Source organism: Muscardinus avellanarius (genome assembly GCF_963383645.1).
Source record: "Muscardinus avellanarius genome assembly, chromosome: 6".
NCBI lineage: Eukaryota > Metazoa > Chordata > Mammalia > Rodentia > Gliridae > Muscardinus > Muscardinus avellanarius.
In genome coordinates this window covers 30094176-30116547 of record NC_137791.1, presented here as the reverse complement: position 1 = coordinate 30116547, position 22372 = coordinate 30094176, and the positions used below count along the sequence as shown (strand labels likewise).

The window sequence follows — 22372 nt, the reverse complement described above, 5'->3', positions numbered from 1 at the left end:
CCTGTTGCCCTTTTCCTCCTAGTTATTGCTGATTAAGAGAAGCGTCTGATTTATATTTTCTGCGATATTTCTCTGTGCATGCTGCGTTGCAAGTACCAATCCCACTCTTGATGGTCCCAGTAGTGGCCTGGCTACTCAGTGGACTGATCCAGACCTCGCTGGCTCAAGCAGCGGCCTTGCCTCATGGGAGGACCCAGTTCTGGTCTCGCTGGCCCCTGAACCGGTCAAACCCCTAAGCTGGCTTTGGTCCCGACCTTGGAGGCCCCAACACTGGTACTGTCTCACAGCAGGCTCCGATGACGGCCTCACTGGCCCCAGCACCGGCTTAACCCCTTGGCAGGCTCTTATCCTGGCCTCAGAGGCCCCAGTACCGGCCTTGCCTCAAGGCAGGCTCCGATGCCGGCCTAGCTGGCCCCAGCACCGGCCTAATCCCTCGGCAGGCTCCGATCCCGGCCTCGGAGACCCCAGCACTGGTCATGCCTCAAGGCAGGCTCCGATGCCGGCCTCGCTGGCCCCAGCACCGGCCTAACCCCTAGGCAGGCTCATATCCTGGCCTCGGAGGCCCCAGTACCGGCCTTGCCTCAAGGCAGGCTCCGATGCCGGCCTCACTGGCCCCAGCACTGGCCTAACCCCTCGGCAGGCTCTTATCCTGGCCTAGAGGCCCCAGTACCGGCCTTGCCTCAAGTCAGGCTCCGATGCCGGCCTAGCTGGCCCCAGCACCGGCCTAACCCCTTGGCAGGCTCCGATCCCGGCCTCGGAGGCCCCAGCACTGGTCATGCCTCAAGGCAGGCTCCGATGCCGGCCTCGCTGGCACCAGCACCGGCCTAACCCCTCAGCAGGCTCTTATCCTGGCCTCGGAGGCCCCAGTACCGGCCTTGCCTCACGGCAGGCTCCGATGCCGGCCTCGCTGGCCCCAGCAGCGGCCTAACCCCTCGGCAAGCTCTTATCCTGGCCTTGGCGGCCCCAGTACCGGCCTTGCCTCACGGCAGGCTACAATGCCGGCCTCGCTGGCCCCAGCAGCGGCCTAACCCCTCGGCAGGCTCTTATCCTGGCCTCGAGGCCCCAGTACCGGCCTTGCCTCAAGGCAGGCTCCGATGCCGGCCTCGCTGGCCCCAGCACCGGCCTAACCCCTCGGCAGGCTCCGATCCCGGCCTCAGAGGCCCCAGCACTGGTCATGCCTCAGGCAGGCTCCGATGCCGGCCTCTCTGGCCCCAGCACCGGCCTAACCCCTCGGCAGGCTCTTATCCTGGCCTCGGAGGCCCCAGTACCGGCCTTGCCTCACGGCAGGCTCCGATGCCGGCCTCACTGGCCCCAGCAGCGGCCTAACCCCTCAGCAGGCTCTTATCCTGGCCTCGGAGGCCCCAGTACCGGCCTTGCCTCAAGGCAGGCTCCGATGCCGGCCTAGCTGGCCCCAGCACCGGCCTAATCCCTCGGCAGGCTCCGATCCCGGCCTCGGAGGCCCCAGCACTGGTCATGCCTCACGGCAGGCTCCGCTGCCGGCCTCATTGGCCCCAGCACCGGCCTAACCCCTCGGCAAGCTCTTATCCTGGCCTTGGAGGCCCCAGTACCGGCCTTGCCTCACGGCAGGCTCCGATGCTGGCCTCGCTGGCCCCAGCACCGGCCTAACCCCTCGGCAGGCTCTTATCCTGGCCTCGAGGCCCCAGTACCGGCCTTGCCTCAAGGCAGGCTCCGACGCCGGCCTCACTGGCCCCAGCAGCGGCCTAACCCCTCGGCAGGCTCCGATCCCGGCCTCTGAGGCCCCAGTACCGGCCTTGCCTCAAGGCAGGCTCCGATGCCGGCCTCGCTGGCCCCAGCACCGGCCTAACCCCTCGGCATGCTCCGATCCCGACCTCGGAGGCCCCAGCACTGGTCATGCCTCACGGCAGGCTCCGCTGCCGGCCTCGCTGGCCCCAGCACCGGCCTAACCCCTCGGCAGGCTCTTATCCTGGCCTAGAGGCCCCAGTACCGGCCTTGCCTCAAGTCAGGCTCCGATGCCGGCCTAGCTGGCCCCAGCACCGGCCTAACCCCTTGGCAGGCTCCGATCCCGGCCTCGGAGGCCCCAGCACTGGTCATGCCTCAAGGCAGGCTCCGATGCCGGCCTCGCTGGCACCAGCACCGGCCTAACCCCTCAGCAGGCTCTTATCCTGGCCTCGGAGGCCCCAGTACCGGCCTTGCCTCACGGCAGGCTCCGATGCCGGCCTCGCTGGCCCCAGCAGCGGCCTAACCCCTCGGCAAGCTCTTATCCTGGCCTTGGCGGCCCCAGTACCGGCCTTGCCTCACGGCAGGCTACAATGCCGGCCTCGCTGGCCCCAGCAGCGGCCTAACCCCTCGGCAGGCTCTTATCCTGGCCTCGAGTCCCCAGTACCGGCCTTGCCTCAAGGCAGGCTCCGATGCCGGCCTCGCTGGCCCCAGCACCGGCCTAACCCCTCGGCAGGCTCCGATCCCGGCCTCAGAGGCCCCAGCACTGGTCATGCCTCAGGCAGGCTCCGATGCCGGCCTCTCTGGCCCCAGCACCGGCCTAACCCCTCGGCAGGCTCTTATCCTGGCCTCGGAGGCCCCAGTACCGGCCTTGCCTCACGGCAGGCTCCGATGCCGGCCTCACTGGCCCCAGCAGCGACCTAACCCCTCAGCAGGCTCTTATCCTGGCCTCGGAGGCCCCAGTACCGGCCTTGCCTCACAGCAGGCTCCGATGCCAGCCTCACTGGCCCCAGCACCGGCCTAACCCCTCGGCATGCTCCGATCCCGGCCTCGGAGGCCCCAGCACTGGTCATGCCTCACGGCAGGCTCCGCTGCCGGCCTCATTGGCCCCAGCACCGGCCTAACCCCTCGGCAAGCTCTTATCCTGGCCTTGGAGGCCCCAGTACCGGCCTTGCCTCACGGCAGGCTCCGATGATGGCCTCGCTGGCCCAGCACCGGCCTAACCCCTCGGCAGGCTCTTATCCTGGCCTCAAGGCCCCAGTACCGGCCTTGCCTCAAGGCAGGCTCCGACGCCGGCCTCACTGGCCCCAGCAGCGGCCTAACCCCTCGGCAGGCTCCGATCCCGGCCTCTGAGGCCCCAGTACCGGCCTTGCCTCAAGGCAGGCTCCGATGCCGGCCTCGCTGGCCCCAGCACCGGCCTAACCCCTCGGCAGGCTCCGATCCCGGCCTTGGAGGCCCCAGCACTGGTCATGCCTCAAGGCAGGCTCCAATGCCGGCCTCGCTGGCCCCAGCACCGGCCTAACCCCTCAGCAGGCTCTTATCCTGGCCTCGGAGGCCCCAGTACCGGCCTTGCCTCACGGCAGGCTCCGATCCTGGCCTCGGAGGCCCCAGCACTGGTCATGCCTCACGGCAGGCTCCGCTGCCGGCCTCGTTGGCCCCAGCACCGGCCTAACCCCTCGGCAAGCTCTTATCCTGGCCTTGGAGGCCCCAGTACCGGCCTTGCCTCACGGCAGGCTCCGATGCCGGCCTCGCTGGCCCCAGCACCGGCCTAACCCCTCGGCAGGCTCTTATCCTGGCCTCGAGGCCCTAGTACCGGCCTTGCCTCAAGGCAGGCTCCGATGCCGGCCTCGCTGGCCCCAGCACCGGCCTAACCCCTCGGCAGGCTCTTATCCTGGCCTCGGAGGCCCCAGTACCGGCCTTGCCTCACGGCAGGCTCCGATGCCGGCCTCACTGGCCCCAGCAGCGGCCTAACCCCTCGGCAGGCTCCGATCCCGGCCTCAGAGGCCCCAGTACGGCCTTGCCTCAAGGCAGGCTCCGATGCCGGCCTCGCTGGTCCCAGCACCGGCCTAACCCCTCAGCAGGCTCCGATCCCGGATTTGGAGGCCCCAGCACTGGCTTTGCATCAAGGCAGGCTCCGATGCCGGCCTCGCTGGCCCCAGCACCGGCCTAACCCCTCAGCAGGCTCTTATCCTGGCCTCGGAGGCCCCAGTACCGGCCTTGCCTCACGGCAGGCTCCGATGCCGGCCTCGCTGGCCCCAGCACCAGCCTAACCCCTCGGCATGCTCTGATCCCGGCCTCGGAGGCCCCAGCACTGGTCATGCCTCACGGCAGACTCCGCTGCCGGCCTCGTTGGCCCCAGCACCGGCCTAACCCCTTGGCAAGCTCTTATCCTGGCCTTGGAGGCCCCAGCACCGGCCTAACCCCTCGGCAGGCTCTTATCCTGGCCTCGAGGCCCCAGTACCGGCCTTGCCTCAAGGCAGGCTCCGACGCCGGCCTCACTGGCCCCAGCAGCGGCCTAACCCCTCGGCAGGCTCCGATCCCGGCCTCTGAGGCCCCAGTACCGGCCTTGCCTCAAGGCAGGCTCCGATGCCGGCCTCGCTGGCCCCAGCACCGGCCTAACCCCTCGGCAGGCTCCGATCCCGGCCTCGGAGGCCCCAGCACTGGTCATGCCTCAAGGCAGGCTCCGATGCCGGCCTCGCTGGCCCCAGAACCGGCCTAACCCCTCAGCAGGCTCTTATCCTGGCCTCGGAGGCCCCAGTACCGGCCTTGCCTCACGGCAGGCTCCGATGCCGGCCTCGCTGGCCCCAGCAGCGGCCTAACCCCTCGGCAGGCTCTTATCCTGGCCTCGAGGCCCCAGTACCGGCCTTGCCTCAAGGCAGGCTCCGATGCCGGCCTCGCTGGCCCCAGCACCGGCCTAACCCCTCAGCAGGCTCTTATCCTGGCCTCGGAGGCCCCAGTACCGGCCTTGCCTCACAGCAGGCTCCGATGCCAGCCTCACTGGCCCCAGCACCGGCCTAACCCCTCGGCATGCTCCGATCCCGGCCTCGGAGGCCCCAGCACTGGTCATGCCTCACGGCAGGCTCCGCTGCCGGCCTCATTGGCCCCAGCACCGGCCTAACCCCTCGGCAAGCTCTTATCCTGGCCTTGGAGGCCCCAGTACCGGCCTTGCCTCACGGCAGGCTCCGATGCCGGCCTCGCTGGCCCCAGCACCGGCCTAACCCCTCGGCAGGCTCTTATCCTGGCCTCAAGGCCCCAGTACCGGCCTTGCCTCAAGGCAGGCTCCGACGCCGGCCTCACTGGCCCCAGCAGTGGCCTAACCCCTCGGCAGGCTCCGATCCCGGCCTCTGAGGCCCCAGTACGGCCTTGCCTCAAGGCAGGCTCCGATGCCGGCCTCGCTGGCCCCAGCACCGGCCTAACCCCTCAGCAGGCTCTTATCCTGGCCTCGGAGGCCCCAGTACCGGCCTTGCCTCACGGCAGGCTCCGATCCTGGCCTCGGAGGCCCCAGCACTGGTCATGCCTCACGGCAGGCTCCGCTGCCGGCCTCGTTGGCCCCAGCACCGGCCTAACCCCTCGGCAAGCTCTTATCCTGGCCTTGGAGGCCCCAGTACCGGCCTTGCCTCACGGCAGGCTCCGATGCCGGCCTCGCTGGCCCCAGCACCGGCCTAACCCCTCGGCAGGCTCTTATCCTGGCCTTGAGGCCCCAGTACCGGCCTTGCCTCAAGGCAGGCTCCGATGCCGGCCTCGCTGGCCCCAGCACCGGCCTAACCCCTCGGCAGGCTCTTATCCTGGCCTCGGAGGCCCCAGTACCGGCCTTGCCTCACGGCAGGCTCCGATGCCGGCCTCACTGGCCCCAGCAGCGGCCTAACCCCTCGGCAGGCTCCGATCCCGGCCTCAGAGGCCCCAGTACGGCCTTGCCTCAAGGCAGGCTCCGATGCCGGCCTCGCTGGTCCCAGCACCGGCCTAACCCCTCAGCAGGCTCCGATCCCGGATTTGGAGGCCCCAGCACTGGCTTTGCATCAAGGCAGGCTCCGATGCCGGCCTCGCTGGCCCCAGCACCGGCCTAACCCCTCAGCAGGCTCTTATCCTGGCCTCGGAGGCCCCAGTACCGGCCTTGCCTCACGGCAGGCTCCGATGCCGGCCTCGCTGGCCCCAGCACCGGCCTAACCCCTCGGCATGCTCTGATCCCGGCCTCGGAGGCCCCAGCACTGGTCATGCCTCACGGCAGGCTCCGCTGCCGGCCTCGTTGGCCCCAGCACCGGCCTAACCCCTTGGCAAGCTCTTATCCTGGCCTTGGAGGCCCCAGCACCGGCCTAACCCCTCGGCAGGCTCTTATCCTGGCCTCGAGGCCCCAGTACCGGCCTTGCCTCAAGGCAGGCTCCGACGCCGGCCTCACTGGCCCCAGCAGCGGCCTAACCCCTCGGCAGGCTCCGATCCCGGCCTCTGAGGCCCCAGTACCGGCCTTGCCTCAAGGCAGGCTCCGATGCCGGCCTCGCTGGCCCCAGCACCGGCCTAACCCCTCGGCAGGCTCCGATCCCGGCCTCGGAGGCCCCAGCACTGGTCATGCCTCAAGGCAGGCTCCGATGCCGGCCTCGCTGGCCCCAGCACCGGCCTAACCCCTCAGCAGGCTCTTATCCTGGCTTCGGAGGCCCCAGTACCGGCCTTGCCTCACGGCAGGCTCCGATGCCGGCCTCGCTGGCCCCAGCAGCGGCCTAACCCCTCGGCAGGCTCTTATCCTGGCCTCGAGGCCCCAGTACCGGCCTTGCCTCAAGGCAGGCTCCGATGCCGGCCTCGCTGGCCCCAGCACCGGCCTAACCCCTCGGCAGGCTCTTATCCTGGCCTCGGAGGCCCCAGTACCGGCCTTGCCTCACGGCAAGCTCCGATGCCAGCCTCACTGGCCCCAGCACCGGCCTAACCCCTCAGCAGGCCTCGATCCCGGCCTCAGAGGCCCCAGTACGGCCTTGCCTCAAGGCAGGCTCCGATGCCGGCCTCGCTGGTCCCAGCACCGGCCTAACCCCTCAGCAGGCTCCGATCCCGGATTTGGAGGCCCCAGCACTGGCTTTGCATCAAGGCAGGCTCCGATGCCGGCCTCGCTGGCCCCAGCACCGGCCTAACCCCTCAGCAGGCTCTTATCCTGGCCTCGGAGGCCCCAGTACCGGCCTTGCCTCACGGCAGACTCAGATGCCGGCCTCGCTGGCCCCAGCACCGGCCTAACCCCTCGGCAGGCTCCGATGCCAGCCTCGCTGGCCCCAGCACCGGCCTAACCCCTCGGCAGGCTGTTATCCCGGCCTCGGAGGTCCCAGTACCGGCCTTGCCTCATGGCAGGCTCCGATGCCGGCCTCGCTAGCCCCAGCACCAGCCTAACCCCTCGGCAGGCTCTTATCCTGGCCTCGGAGGCCCCAGTACCGGCCTTGCCTCAAGGCAGGCTCCGATGCCGGCCTTGGTGGCCCCATCACCGGCCTAACCCTCGGCAGGCTCTTATCCTGGCCTCGGAGGCCCAAGTACCGGCCTTGCCTCATGGCAGGCTCTGATGCCAGCCTCGCTGGCCCCAGCACCGGCCTAACCCCTCAGCAGGCTCCGGTCCCGTCCTCGGGGGCCCCAACACTGGCCTTGCCTCACGGCAGGCTCCGATGCCAGCCTCGCTGACCCCAGCACCGGCCTAACCCCTCAGCAAGTTCCGGACCCGACCTCGGAGGCCCTAGCACAAGCCTTGCATCATGGCAGGCTCCAATGCCGGCCTCGCTGGCCCCAGCATCGGTCTAACCCCTCTGCAGGTTCCAATCCCGGCCACGGAGGCCTCAGTAGTGGCCTTGCCTCACAGCAAGCTCTGATGTCGGCCACTGGCCCCGGCGCCCGCCTAACCCCTCAGCAGGTTCCGATCACTGTCTCTGTGGTTATTATTTCAAAGGTTCCAGTTGTAATGTATCAGATCTCTGCCTCCCCCGAATATTGGCCACTGGCATTGCCACTGCCTCCACCGTTTCAAATCCTTCTCAGGCTCTTTTTCCACTCTGAATGTTGTCCAGTGTTCCGAAGCATGCGTGATGGTAGCATTCGACATTTGGTGTAATTTCTCCAAAAAAATAAAGTTGGTAAGATCCGGTTTCTGCTTCTCCTGAATACAAGTCTCCACCACCATAGCGAAGAACTCTTTCAACATCGCATTTCTCCTTGGTCTCCGCTAAACTCTCTCCTTATATGTGATGTCTGAGATTCTTAACAATATAGAGAAATAGCAGTCCTCTTTCATGGCGAATTTTTCCATAAGTTCCAGTGCATTTAGATAAGTTTTTTCTGCATCTCCAGTTCCTGGCATCCATGACGGCTTTCTTACCACCTCTCCGATGTTTTTCTTTATCTTTTTCTGTTCTGGGCCCGGTTTCTCCAGGGGTCTGACGTGCTACTCGCAGTTCGGCCGGGACCCAGAGTCCCGGGACCCGGGCCCCATCTGGCGTGCCCAGCCCGTGACCCCCGCCCAGAACCCAGCGTCTTACTGGGTCTGGTTTCTCCAGGGGTCTGGCGTGCTACTCGCAGTTCTGCCTGGGGCCCAGAGTCCCGGGACCCGGGCCCCATCTGGCGTGCCCAGCCCGTGACCCCCGCCCAGAACCCAGCGTCTTACTGGGTCTGGTTTCTCCAGGGGTCTGGCGTGCTATGCGCAGTTCGGCCGGAGCCCAGAGTCCCGCGACCCGGGCCCCATCTGGCGTGCCCAGCCCGCGACCCCCGCCCAGAACCCAGCGTCTTACTGGGTCCGGTTTCTCCAGGGGTCTGGCATGCTACGCGCAGTTCGGCCGGGGCCCAGAGTCCCGCGACCCGGGCCCCATCTGGCGTGCCCCGCCCGCGACCCCCGCCCAGAACCCAGCGTCTTACTGGGCCTGGTTTCTCCAGGGGTCTCTTAAAGATTCATTTAGAATGATATATTTTAAATCTAAAACTAAATAATCATTTAAAAGATCAGTTAAGACTGCATTTACCTTATAGATTCCAAAGATGAGCACCACCAGATTTTTAGAAGAAAGAATTATTTGTTATGATAGTATATTTAACAAAAATACTGCCTATGATATCTTGCCAGAGGGTCTTTGGATTTATATTGTCTTTAATAAAATTATTGTGAAATTTTATTAGCATGCACACACATATTCCTCAGTTTAAGATTCTTTCCACAAATAAAGGCAATTGGGAAACTTCTAAATAATTGTAGTAAAGCACTCACACATTTACTAGAATTACTGGATGAGTATCATTTATAATTCCCATTATCACAATTGAAAGATCAATGTTAGTAGCCACCTGTGGACACGTTGTTTTCCTATGAAGTTGTTGGTTTGATTCTGAGACCTTTTTGGTGAGACAGCGGTACTCATAGAAAGATGCATCCCCAAACTCCATTTGTTTCAAGGGAGTATTTTTAATGTTTGGAACTTTAAAAATCTTTCATCTTGTATATCTACCATATTTTACACTCAACAAATTTTTCTCTCTCTCATTTTATTTGGTTACTTAACTATACTCATTTCAGGAAAATTAAAGTCAACTAAAGTATTCTCATTGTAGAAGTAGAGAAAAATCAGATATTTTATAATAATTATAACTTTAGTATTTCCTTTTTCATTTAGGTTTTAGAACTTTTGAACAAATGGTCCATTAAATTCGTTCATGCATTGTCTGCCATGGGGCCTACGGGTCACGTGCAACTTTCAGACAATAACACAAACATAATATTAAATACCTTTCTTACCTGGACATAACCCCAATTTTAAACCTGCCCCTTTTTGTACATACCTGTATTTCTTTAAAAACGAAGACACCCCATAATGCAGCTATGAATCCTGGACCCTTAAATAAAAACAAGAACTTTGATTAAATCGGATATTTCCTTATAACTGTCTTCTATGGAATATATAAAAATATTTCCAGGGAAAATTGCCCATAATATCAACCTTAACTTTACATTAAGCCAAACATCAAGTAACATTAAGTAAAAAATGAAAGCTTTTTTTAACTTCATGCTTTTAATTTTTATTTTTGATGATGCTATATTTTTTGCCATAGGATACTTTTCTTTAATGTGACATATTTATAGTAAACCATTTTGCTAAGCAAATGGCTTCTTATTTTTTCTGTTGTCCTCAAGATATTAAAAATGGGATTAATAGCTGGGCGTGGTGGCACACGCTTGTAATCCCTGCACTTGGGAGGCTGAGACGGGAGGATCGCGCAGGTTCGAAGCCAGCCTCAGCTACTTAGTGAGGCTTCCAGCAACCTAGTGAGACCCTGTTTCCAAATAAAATATATTTAAAAAAAAAAAGGTCTGGGAGTATAGCCCGGAGGTAGAAAGCCTCTGGGTTCCACCCCCAGTACCACCAAAAAAAAAAAAAAAAAAAAATGGGATTAATGCCACTCAGCGCACAACAACTTCTTTCTTCGGCATAAGACTCTCATAAATGGATAAATTTTAGCAGGTTTTTGGGTCTGACAAATAATGTACAAAAACATATATATGGAAGACGCAGGATGTACTTGAAGATGGTAGTGAAATGTTACTTCAGCAGAGACAGAAAGTAGTCTAACATTAAACAAACATGGATGCTACAGAGAGTATACAGGAAGATTTAAAAACAACACGGAAGGAAGGGACCAAAAAGGGGGTTACTGAGAGGAGACAAAGGCAAGAATGAAATGACAGGACAAAGGAAACGAGCTGAAGAAAGGAAATGATTCTGCTATGTGAAAACTTGATTCTATAAGTTTGGTTCAGTTTTCTTTTCTTCTTTTAGTCAGCAAGTCAAAATAAATAAACAAATCAAAAACAAAAGTGGAATTTGTGTTAACCATGGTCTTGTAGAGAAGGTGTGTCGTATCGGGACTTTGAGGATCCCCTTAAGACCCTGCAGGAACGCTGGAAGAGATTCAGTGCATCATTCCAAAATGCTTTTCCCACCTACGTAACTGGGTGAACAAAGTTGAATTCCACCCCTGGTATGCAAGGGGAGAAACAGAAGTACTTTACTCTGTTTGTCAGCACCTGCAAAGCCGACATCACAGGGGCCTGAGAAACAGATCAAAGGAATTGCCTTTCATCAGTGATGTGGAGACCTGAGCCTCCAAACTCAAGTCAAACAAGAAGCATATGGGCCTCTCAGGGAACCCCATGCTGACTTGAGACGGGATGGGAGGAAATAACAGGAGAGGAAATATTATATTAATGTGTGCCAATCACTCAAGAATTTTTATCCTCCTTTTGAAAATTCATTTCCCTTCAGAGAACATGGTAGAAGCCAATAACGCAGCTCCCCTCCCTGTCCTTTGAGGCTTTATTTTGTGGTACTAGGGATGGAACTCAGAGGTACTCTACCTCTGGGCTACACCCCAGACATATTTTATTTATTTGGAAACAAGTTCTCATTAAATTGCAGATGGCCTCAACAGGTAGCTGAGGCTGGCTTTGAACCTGTGATCCTCCTGTCTTAGCTCTCAAGTACTGGGATGGAGCTTTTTTCTGCCTGATGATTTTCCTCCCCCCCCCCCTTTTTTTTTTCTTGGTACCAGAGATTGGAACCAGGGATGTTTTATTTCCAATCTTCACCCTAGCCCTTTTTATTTTTTTTTAACAAAGTCTTAATATGTAGCTGAGGGTCTCACTAAGTTGCTGACCTCAAACCTGTATTCCTCTTGTCTCAGCCTCCCAAGTACTGGCATTACAGGTGTGCTCTGCCCTGATGATTTTCTAAATATAACTTTAGATAAGAACCTGGGAGTTACTGTGAAGAGTAATGTGGTTCTAGGAAGTGGAACACTGATAAAAACAGTAAGAACATAGGTCAACGTATAGACAGACTTTGCTTCTGGAAAAGGACAGCCACATAGCAGGGTGTCTTAAACAAAAAGTCCAACTGTTTTGACAGTTGGAGTTGCTTTTTTTTGTAAATTAATACAAATTACATGTAAATCAGCCTTTGCCAAGAAGGGGGGCTTGATCTTATTTTAAGAAGATGAACCTCTGGATAAGTCGATGCGTCTTTTAAAACTGGAAGTCTTGAAGCAGAGGTACCTTGTCCTTGCCCCTGCTGAGGGTCCTGTCTCCTCCCCCCTTCCTTGTTTCCTTTCTCGTTTCTTCTCCTCCCATCCTCCTTTTCTTCCCTCCTTCTCTAACTCCCTCACTTCTCTTGCCATTTCTGCATTTTTCTTTCTTTACTTGGTACTGGGGCTTTAACCCAGGGGCATTCTACTTCCGAGCTACAGCACCAGCCCTTTTTATTTTTCATTTTGAAGTAGAGTCTTGCTAAATTGCTGAGGCTGGCCTTCAACCTGCGATCCTTCTGTCTCAGCATCCCAAGTACTGAGGTTATGGTATCCCAAGTACTGAGGTTATGGTAGTGAGCCGCCACGCCTGGTTGAGGCTAAGTCTTTCCAGCATGTGCATCAGGCTGCCATTGAACAGTGAGGCAGAAGTGAAACCAAGCAAGTGACCCCAGTGGGGAATGGAAGGAGCAGATGTAGTCCCTCATCTCCGATGAATGCTGTTTTTCTCAGGTAACAACCCTGGAGCACCAGAGGGAGTCTCGCCTGGTGAATGAGCCTCTGCCTACATTACAAGTTTTCAAGACTAATCCCTGATATGGGCAAGTCTCCAAGAGTCATAGTGAGCACTTCTACCAAGGCCTGTCCACACCACACACCTCTGGGATTTATTTACTCCACAGAATTAGGCTTTATCACAGCTCAGGACAAGAAAGGATGGGAGTAAAATCGTTTCTCTCCTATATTATTATTTTTTTTTTTGGTAAAAGATACTGTTTATTTGTTGTTCAATGTCCACTTTATAGGGCCCATCCCATAACTTCTATTAGGAAGAATGAGATTGCTGGGTGTGGTGGAACACGCTTGTAATCCCCACGCTTGGGAGCGGAGACAGGAGGATCGGGCAGGTTCGAAGTTAGCCACGCTGGCTTAAGAGACCCTGTTTCCAAAATAAAAAAGTATAAAATAGGTCTGGGAGTGTAGCCCGGAGGTAGAAGGGCTTCCAGGAAAAAAAAAAAAAAAACAGAATAAGAATAAGATTCTATAGATGAGCAAATAAAGTGACCTGAGGGGATGGGGGGGGGAATTCTGTAATGCACAGGATGTACCTTAATAAGCACATCAAAGTCAATCACTATGCCAAACATGAGAAGGAGGGAATGGGGTGGGAATTGGGCAAGGGCTAACTGGGTGATGTGTGCATGTATGTCTACATCATCTTGTATCCCAGTAAGATGTATGACAACAATGCACCAATAAAAAATTTTAAAAAAGGAAGCTAGTGCTGAAAAACATTGCTTTCTTCTGAGGAAATAATGAGAAACCAGTCAATGAGAATTGGTTATTCCACTGCGTTGCCCTGTGGGAAGTACAGAGCGAAATTCAATGTCTCGTCACAGCAACTGTTGTTCTTGAAACTATTTGCTTCCTTCTTTGTCCTTATCATGTTTTTGATGTTCTATTTATGTTTGTATTTCTATTTGCCTTCTATAACATAACCATAGCTGTACGTTTTACATATTGTGTCAAATGCTTTTTTTGAGAACCCACAGCCTTTTATTTATTTATTTATTTTTGGTACTGAGGGTAGAAACCAGGGGCTTTCAACCTCCGGGCTATACTCCCAGACCTATTTTGTATTTTATTTGGAAACAGGGTCTCACTAAGTTGCTGAGAGCCTCACTAAGTAGCTGAAGCTGGCTTCAAACCTGTGAGATCCTCCTGTCTCAGCCTCCCAAGTGCTGGGATTACAGGTGTGCGCCATCATGTCCGGCCTAACCCACAGCTGTTTAAGAATAGAATATGATTAAAAGGAGAAAAAATCACCATCATAAGGAAGAAAAAAATTTTTAATCTGATGTGAATAGTTACTTAATCTATTTAAATATTACTACTAATATGTAATAGAATTAATACTTTCTAATAACATCTATATCTGTAACTGAGTAATATATTTTATACTTGCCATAATATATATTTTTCTTAAAAATGTGTTTTTATGCTTTATACCATACTGCCTGTTATATTTTCCTGTTACATCATAACATTAAAAATCCTTAAAATGTTAAAAAATCAATTCTTTCTTGAAAAATAATGGGTCCTTTTAAATCATTCCAGTTATGAGGACTTTGGATCTAAAATAATGCCTTATAACATGCTAGATATAAATAACATTTTCCTCAAAGGGGTTAAGAATGTAAAAATGTAGGTTCTTTAAAACTAAAAACAAAACGGCTACTATTTAAATTTAGTTGCATCTGATATCTATTTTATAAATAAAATAGCACTGTCAAAAATACGCTGTGTGAAATTTAAGTTTATTATATTATGTTTTTATGCAACATTTTTTAGACCACCCCCCAAAAAAATCCATTTTCTAGGCTTTCCCAGGTGTGCTATGAAAGTGCCTTAGGCAAAATTTGTTTGTGATGACTTAGGAAGTAGGGAGGATGGGTGAATAACTGGTCATCAATCCAAGATACCTACAGAAGACATAAGAACCAACATTGAAGTAACTCCTGTGGATATATAACTGTCTGAGAACCATATTAGACTGAAACAAGTCTAAATTTTGCATTCCATACCAATAGCAGAAAGAAGCACTGTGTTCTGGAATCTCTGTACTTAGACGTCTCCCAGTTCCACGGGCCGTATGACTTAGCTGATGCTCTTAGCTGCTGCCTCAATTTTCTTCTTATCCTATTGATACTTATCTTGGCTATGTCAAAGAAAGCATTTTTGCTTTTTTGTTACCTAATCGTGTTTCACATAAGTGGCATCTAAAAATTGGACAAAGCAAATTGCATTAAGTAGGCCATAATAAATGGCGGCATCTAAAGATAATTCCTTGCCTTAGTACTTTCTGAAAGTTTTCCTTAAAAACAGCAAAGCACCACATCAAGAGGGGCCTGGAGAACTTTCAGTTTCAAGGTTGTTTTGAGATTCAGGTGTGATAATATACATAAAGCCACTTGTTCTATTTAAGAAATATTACACAAATAGAGATTAATATTGTTATAAATAGCAAATTATGGTATCTCTAAAATGACCTTAGGTGAAAAGATCGAACAGAGCAGGGCAAGCACATTAAAGAGGAAGCACCAGCCAAGCTGTTAAAATGAGGTTGTAAATGTTTCTTAATCAAGGACATGAATATTGGAGAGTGGCCATTTAGCTGCCTGATCTTTACATTTTACTCCTAAAATAATCAAACTCCACATTGGTCTTTATTCACTCAGAGGAGTTTGGAAGAATTAGATTTGTACTGGACAAGAAAACGTTTGGATGAACAATTAGCCTACTCACCGCTGTGATGATGGGAAAGCTGACCACAGCACTGAGAGAGTGGTTAGCGACGAACCAGCAGCAGGTGGCCACCGCCCACAGCACGCCTGACAGGAGCCCTGAAACAAAGACAGCAGCCGGCCCTGGCAGCCGCGCTCTGCTGGCATGAAGAGAGCCGCAGTGCACAGACCAAAGCTTGATAGCATCACTGGTAGTTTATATGGAGTTTTGAGCCCTGTTGTAGGATCATTTTAGAAACCAAATAATTTTCTGCTCTTGTCTGCTATGGGGGTAACGATCAGCCCCCTCCCTCTATTGGTATTAAATAAAGTATTCAAAGTAGTAGTTGAGGTAGAGATGAGGTAGTGGAGAGAGACTAAAGGAAGTACCAGATCTTAACATTTTCTGCAGACACCATTTACAGTAAGCCATAACCATAAAAAGAAGAGAAGTTCAGAATGATGCTGGAGCTAAGAGGAAAAAAAAATAATATTGAAGTAAAAGGACCAGTGAAAAATTCCATAAAATTTTAGATATTCAGTAAATATTCTACCATTTTATAGAAGGTGACATACTTTACCGTAACCAATCAGGCATTCAGAATGAATCTCTAGCTAATGCTGTTTTCATACTTTTTATTTATTTATTCTTAAACATACTTTATTAATGAATTATAGTGTCACATTACAATAGAGTTCACAGTGATAGGGCCATACATGCACAGAGCATTTGGTGAGCTTCCCCCTAGCTTTTATTTTTTTTTTTCATTAGAAAAATTATTTATGTCTGCTCCTTTCACACATCTTATTGTTCAGGAAAATAGTCTTGCATACATATATGAACTATCAAACTACCACACACACTACTTAAAGGCAAAGCTGTTGGTGAGGTGACCACAGTGTGGAGTCAGCTTTGGGATCTTGCTTCCTAATTTTACCTTATTTTATGAAAATCAGAAATATCTCCAAAAAATGTTTAGGGGTTGTAAAAAATAATTACTTTATTAAACATTATAGTTTTAGAAAGTGTGGTATGTTTAAGAAATGAAAAATTAAGAAGAAACACCACTTAGCATTGCCGGTGCAGGAGAATAAGTCAGCAGGAAAAAATACTGTAATACAATTGTCTTTGATACCAGGAAACTCTGGACTAAGCTTTCCATGTTTTCAGTTGATACTTCCTTTACTGCTGCTCTTTATTCTTTTCCTTATTTCATCGTAGAGGATTGGTACAGCCTTTAAAACTTCATTAACAGGGGCAAATCCAGTAACCATTTATTTCTTTTTAAAGGCATTCTAATCCATCAAATAGCCTGGTAGTTTCATTCTCATGAATACTCTAGTCATGAAAAAAGTCAATAAGACACAGATGAATCCAATGAATAGGAAAAGAAATCTATTGAGTTTTGGAATATATGGTGCCTGGGATTGGTCCAGAATTATGAAACCCAAACCTCCCATTGTAAACAGGGAGCTGGATGCAAGTCTTTCCATAATATACTGCCCATTTACTCTGTAGGCCAAGAAAGCTGCTGGCCTCTGACGCCCATGCTCATCAGTCAGAGAGTCAACACTTGGATGTTCAACAATCACATAGATTATTCCTCCAGGGATGAGGAAGTAGACACCACCACCAGCGTGTACACCATCATGGCTGAAGGGCTGTGTGCACACAGGGTGGCTTCTTCAGCTTTTTCAGCTCGGGGCATTCGAACACTAAGAAATGGACTCGGTACAAGGTCTCCATGTTGGTGGCAGCAGGCAGCACTCAGGCCTCAAGCCCCAAGCCATATGCTTTGTTTGTTTTTTAAATCTTTGTGTACCTATATTCCAGACTGAATTACAGTAAACTCTTAAAAGAGATATGTTATTATTATTTTAAGAAAGGGGTTAAGACCAAATAGTATGTGTATTTAACAAACACTTTTTGAACTCTATAATAATCTCTTTGTACTTTTTAGACAAGGACAAACTGCTTTCCCCAGTTACTGCAGATTCCTATGTGTTGATGATTTTTTCAAGAGTTACAGAACTCTGTTAATCTTTAGATTGTGAAATAGAAGACTGATGATAAATACAGAAGATGCTTTGACACAGGCAAAACAAAAAACAAAAAAAACCTTAGAATCATTGTTTAATAAGTTTTAGGTTTTGTACTAGTGGTAAGTACTTCACACTTCCAGTTTCCTGGCTTTTCAATACTTCATATTTGGTGGTGAAGTGGGCCAAAGAAAAAAAAGAACATGTATATATGTGCACGCGCGCGCGCACACACACACACACATACACACACAAGATGGCTTAGTATCTGGAAAATAATTATTCTAGCTAAATGAGTAGAGGACCAATCTTTCACACAGTAATAAGATTTTCTTTAATTAATATTCTTACCTGGTAATACTGCCTCAGGATATAGTTTAGGACTATTTTTCATGATCATGCAATAGGCCAGAAAGTAAATTGTACTTGTAAGAAAGATCCCACTGAAGTGTGCAAAAACATAGTCTAAATCTGAAAATACAGATTATAAAATGCTCAAACATCATTTTAACCACCCCAAGTATACTTAGAGTTCTGAAAATAAAACAAACTCAACAAAACTAACCATAGAAGGAGAGAAATAATTAATTACATTTAATCATCCTATTATTTTACATGTGTCTGCATATATTTCTCAAATTTAAAATTTAGAAATATTAAGTAGTAAATGAGTTACTATAATCAAACCAAAGAGGCTATTTTTTGATGATCATCTTAGAATGCTAGATGAGATCATTATGCGACTGTGATGTTAATGCCTCCCTTTAAGAATGTAGATCTAATTTTACTAGTGACCTTGGCAGTTGTAGCAAATCTTCAGGGCAACGGTAGTGGGAATGTGAATTAAAAAACAATAGCAACATAGCTGGGCGTGGTGGCGCACGCTTGAAATCCCCGCGCTTGGGAGGCTGAGACAGGAGGATCGTGCAGGTTGGAAGCCAGCTTCAGCTACTTAGTGAGACTCTTAGCAACTTACTGAGACCCTGTTTCCAAATGAAATATAAAATAGGTCTGGGAGTATAGCCCGGAGGTAGAAAGCCCCTGGGTTCCACCCCCAGTACCACAAAAAAAAAAAAAAAAATCAATAGCAACAAATTGGGAAGTATCAATTTTGTATGGTCGATTGATCAATCTAGAGATTAGCCTTTCTGTTACAGATGACAGTTACATAGGATATTCAGGAAACTCTTCCAAAGATCTTTATCATTTGTTTACCATAAAGCCATCCACCAGAGGGGAAGGAGTAATAACACATCCTCATGGCCTATGTCAGAGCAAACCTTAATTTTACTGACAGTTTAAGCAGATGGCACTCTGGCCACACAGATGGATGCACTCTGGGTTGTTGGCTGGGAAAGACACATTGGATTTAATGTTTCTGTCACCTAAAATGTTGACAAAGATGAGTGGCTGTGCTGAGGGATTATTTTAAATCTTAAGTCATGCTGCTGGATCATAGAACAATACATCCATATATAGACCATCACAAAAGACAGTAAAACAGCAACAAAAAACATTGACCACCTGGTATAAATATCCATTCCACCACTTAACAAAAATGGACTTGGACCAATCATTTAATGTCTCTGACTCAATTTTTTTCAATTGTAGAGCAAAGATAATAACAGTATCATTTTCTATTAGGGCACGCTGAGTTGATATTTGCAAAATCTTTCCAACGAGCACATAATGCATACATGTCTATTAAGTAAAATAAAAAATGAATCCCTCCCTAGAATTATTTTGAATAAACTAGAATAAAGTGTGTTCTCATGAGTCTATATTTAGAGTTGTTGTAAGAAAGATCTCTAAGAACTCATTGTTCTATTTTGTGAAGAAATCGTTGAGGACATTGTTTGTTATGTTCCAGTACCAAGAACAACTTTGCTCCTGAACAATTAGTTATTTTTATCTTATGTTCACTGAATCATCAGACTGACTTGATTTTCTATGTGGTTATAAGAAATATGATAGTCAAATTTATGGCTCATTTCTAGCAGGTGCAGTTCAGGGGTTTTAGACTCATTCCTGGTTTCTTTTATTTCCTCCCTCTTGTTTGTTCTTCTCTTTATTTATTCTGTGTTATCCTATTTTTATTAGCTTTTATCCTTTAAAATGAAAATAATAGAAATATTAAAAAAGCATTTGTATAAGATCTTAACAAAAGACAGAAGCCAATAAAAGGGCTGAGAACTATACATGGGGCTAAATAAATATTAAAAGGAAAAACATGGCATCCGATTTAAAGTCTAGCCACTCAGCTAAAGCCTAGCTCAAATCTCAACTCCTTCATCAATCTTCCCCTCATGATTTTTGCTCTCCACACATCTCTCTTATTTGAATACACATTCATTTTCTGCACTGTATAATTTAGAATTTCAGTGTATCCAAGATCTCATCCCTTTATCATCTGCTGGGTGTATATAAGCCATGTTTTCATTACAGGTTCATTCCTTTCATTCATTTCAGGTTCATCTCCTTATGAACCTGTTCAAGGCTATTGCATACAGTGTTAGTTTACTCCTGAGAGATTAATTTTACCACTGAAAAGTGAAATATTCAGGGAGCATTAAGCTTCAATGCACCACTCTGTGCTTATAAAATAATATCCAACAAAACAGATGTACTATGCTTTGGCTTTTCTTTTCTTTTTTTTTTTTTTTTTTTTTTGCGGGTCTGGGGATGGAACCCAGGGACATTTGACCTCCGATCTACACCCCCTGCCCTATTTTTTTTTCTTCTTTATTTTGAAACAGGGTCTCATTGAGTTGCAAATGGCCTAAGTAGCTGAGGCTGTCTTCGAACCACGATCCTCCTGTCTCAGCCTCCTGAATGCTGGGATTACAAGTGTCCGCCACCACGCCCGGCTGCTTTGGGCTTTTCTAAAGAAGTATAATACATCTCTTTCCAGAGATCATCTGAATGGAAAACAACTTCCAGATCTTGCTGGAAAGCCAGAACCATGTGCTAAGATCCCAGCAGCTGAAATGAATCTTTACCATACAATTTGTATGGCAAAGAACACATGAAAATACTCATACAGATCCTAATAATTTTAGTCTTTAGGTATTTTTTAAATCAAGTGAAAAAGATCAAATCTACATACCAATATTTACTCTATCACAATTCTTGTATTCATAGAGGAGTAGGTACTAAAGTAGGTACTAATGAGTTTGTTTCTTTTTAGTAATAATGATAACTTTTACTCTCACCATACTGGCTTGCCCCTGCATAGATGCTGTCATTTCTTTTGCTGTGGTCCTTAATATAAATGATAGGCACAAATGTAGACCCATAGAGTATTCCAGAGATCACTGCAAGGCTGCAGCCCCTGAAGAAACAAAATGAATCACTATGAATCTCAGCCTGAAGCAGTATTTCTGACAAACACAGAAATGGAATCATAAGTAAAGCACGCTTCGGAATGGAATCATAAGTAAAGCATGCATCAAAATGCAGATCACAAGCAATTCAGCAGAAACCACCCATCTATCTCAATCTCTGTGATTGGCAGACGTCAAAGAAACAGTCTGCAGAGTTAAGTGACCTGGGCGCCAGGGAAACAGCTGCAGTCCCCCACTGTCTGATTTCGGAAGCACGTTTGCAGAGGTCACAATGGATTATCACTATAAATTGTCATTACGCACCAGAAGATGAGGCTATTGCTACTGTTTTATCGTCTATGTAAATAAACTCGGCTCCCAAATTAAAGAATGAGGTGTTGTTTATGGACTAAGCCAGCATAAAATTGGAGAGCTAAGTACTAAATACATTTTTGTTCAAAATAACGATTGAGATCCACAGAATCACTTGAGTATTCTTCCACTATGGGATAGCCAGGGGAGACATGCTGATTTGATCAAGCGATCTGGATATTTCAGGGAAAGCATTTCTTTTTCTTTTCTTTTCTTTTCTTTTCTTTCTTTTTTTTTTTTTTTTTTTTTTGCGTGTGTAGTATGAAGAGTAAGACCAGGGGCATTCTACCTCCAAGCTATACCTCCAGCCCTATTTTAATTCCTTTATTTTGAATCAGGATCTTACTAAGTTTCGGATGGCCTCACTAGGTTGCCGAGGCTGGCCGTGAACCTGCTTTCCTCCTGTCTCAAACTCCCAAATACTGGGATTACAAGCATGCACCACCATGTCTGGCAAACATTCCCTTTTAATAAGAATAAAATTGTTTCATGTTAAGCACGGGGGTCATGTTGATTCCTTAGACTTGGGCCCTATCTTCAGAGTGATCATTGCTGATGACCTGGGGGCAGATGATTACTATTTTGGAACAATCCATTTAAATGAATACAGAGAGTAATGACATGGAACAGTTTTGAATAAAACTATTTCCTCCTAAGCCTGGAAACAAATTCTTAGCCTATTTGACTACTTTTCATTTAAGGAATCTTGATTTATTGAGTCTCATTGAAGGGTGTGAGACTCTGGGAGGTCTCAGGGCAATGAAGGCAATGTGTTCTCCAGAAATTCCTGAGCTGGGAGAGGACTGGAGTGTCCCAAGCGCAACACATACACCAGGCCTGGCTAGTTGCAAGACAACTAAAATTATTTTGTAACAAATGTCCCTTCAAAGGGAAGATGCTTCATGGAAAAAAAATTGAAAATGTTTGCAGAAGAAATCTTTTGTTGGAAAGATTTGTTTCATTTTGAGCCAAAATAGCAACATCTTATTTTCACAGTTTGCTTATGTGTTCATTCTTTCATTTGTCTCATTTATTCAACTATTTATTGCACTGCTTCTTTTCCCACTGTGAAGAGTACATATACTATCAGAAGAAAAGCTTCAGGCTAAGGATGTAGCTCAGTGGTCAGGCACTTGCCGAGCATGCATGAGGCCCTGGGTTTGATTCCTGGAAACACATACACTCACGAAAAAAAAAAAATGGCTTTATACTCTTGAGTTAGAAAAAAAAAGTGTTACCACCAGGTACAGTGGTAGTACGTGCCTGTAATCCCAGTACTTGGGAGTCTGAGACAGAAGGTCATGGTTTGAGGCCAGCCTCAGGAACTTAGTGAGACCATGTTTCAAAGTAAAGAATAAAGTAGTGCTGGAGGTGGGGCTCTGAGGTAGAATACCCCTGGGTTCAATACTCAGGACCACAGGGGAGGAGGAGGAGATGTCAACAAAACACAAAATAGTCATAAATTGTAAAATACAAGTTGTATATTTTCATATTTTCTTGGCAGTAAAAAACCCAAATGAATCCAAACCAAACCAAACCAAACCAAAAAACACAAATAACCCCCTTCCAAACCCAACACTTAACCAGGTTGATGTTGAGCCTAATTTTTTGAGTCCTCATGATGGAGACAATGGCAGC

The 22372-nt window shown here is 49.3% G+C and overlaps 1 protein-coding gene and 1 pseudogene across 2 annotated transcripts in view; both read right to left on the bottom strand.

Annotated features, from left to right (window-relative positions):
- Nucleotides 1-22372, bottom strand: part of TMEM144 (transmembrane protein 144) — a gene marked incomplete at both ends in the record, with an annotated part of 45280 nt that overhangs the window by 9222 nt on the left and 13686 nt on the right. Inside the window, 4 exons of the mRNA XM_080697512.1 lie at nt 9478-9531; nt 15022-15119; nt 17391-17510; nt 20252-20370. Coding sequence (XP_080553638.1) covers nt 9478-9531; nt 15022-15119; nt 17391-17510; nt 20252-20370 — 391 coding nt within the window. The remainder of the gene's footprint in view (nt 1-9477; nt 9532-15021; nt 15120-17390; nt 17511-20251; nt 20371-22372) is intronic.
- LOC308264484 (oligosaccharyltransferase complex subunit OSTC-like) lies at nt 16296-16746 on the bottom strand (annotated as a pseudogene). The gene has a single exon. The product of its transcript is annotated as an oligosaccharyltransferase complex subunit OSTC-like (transcript).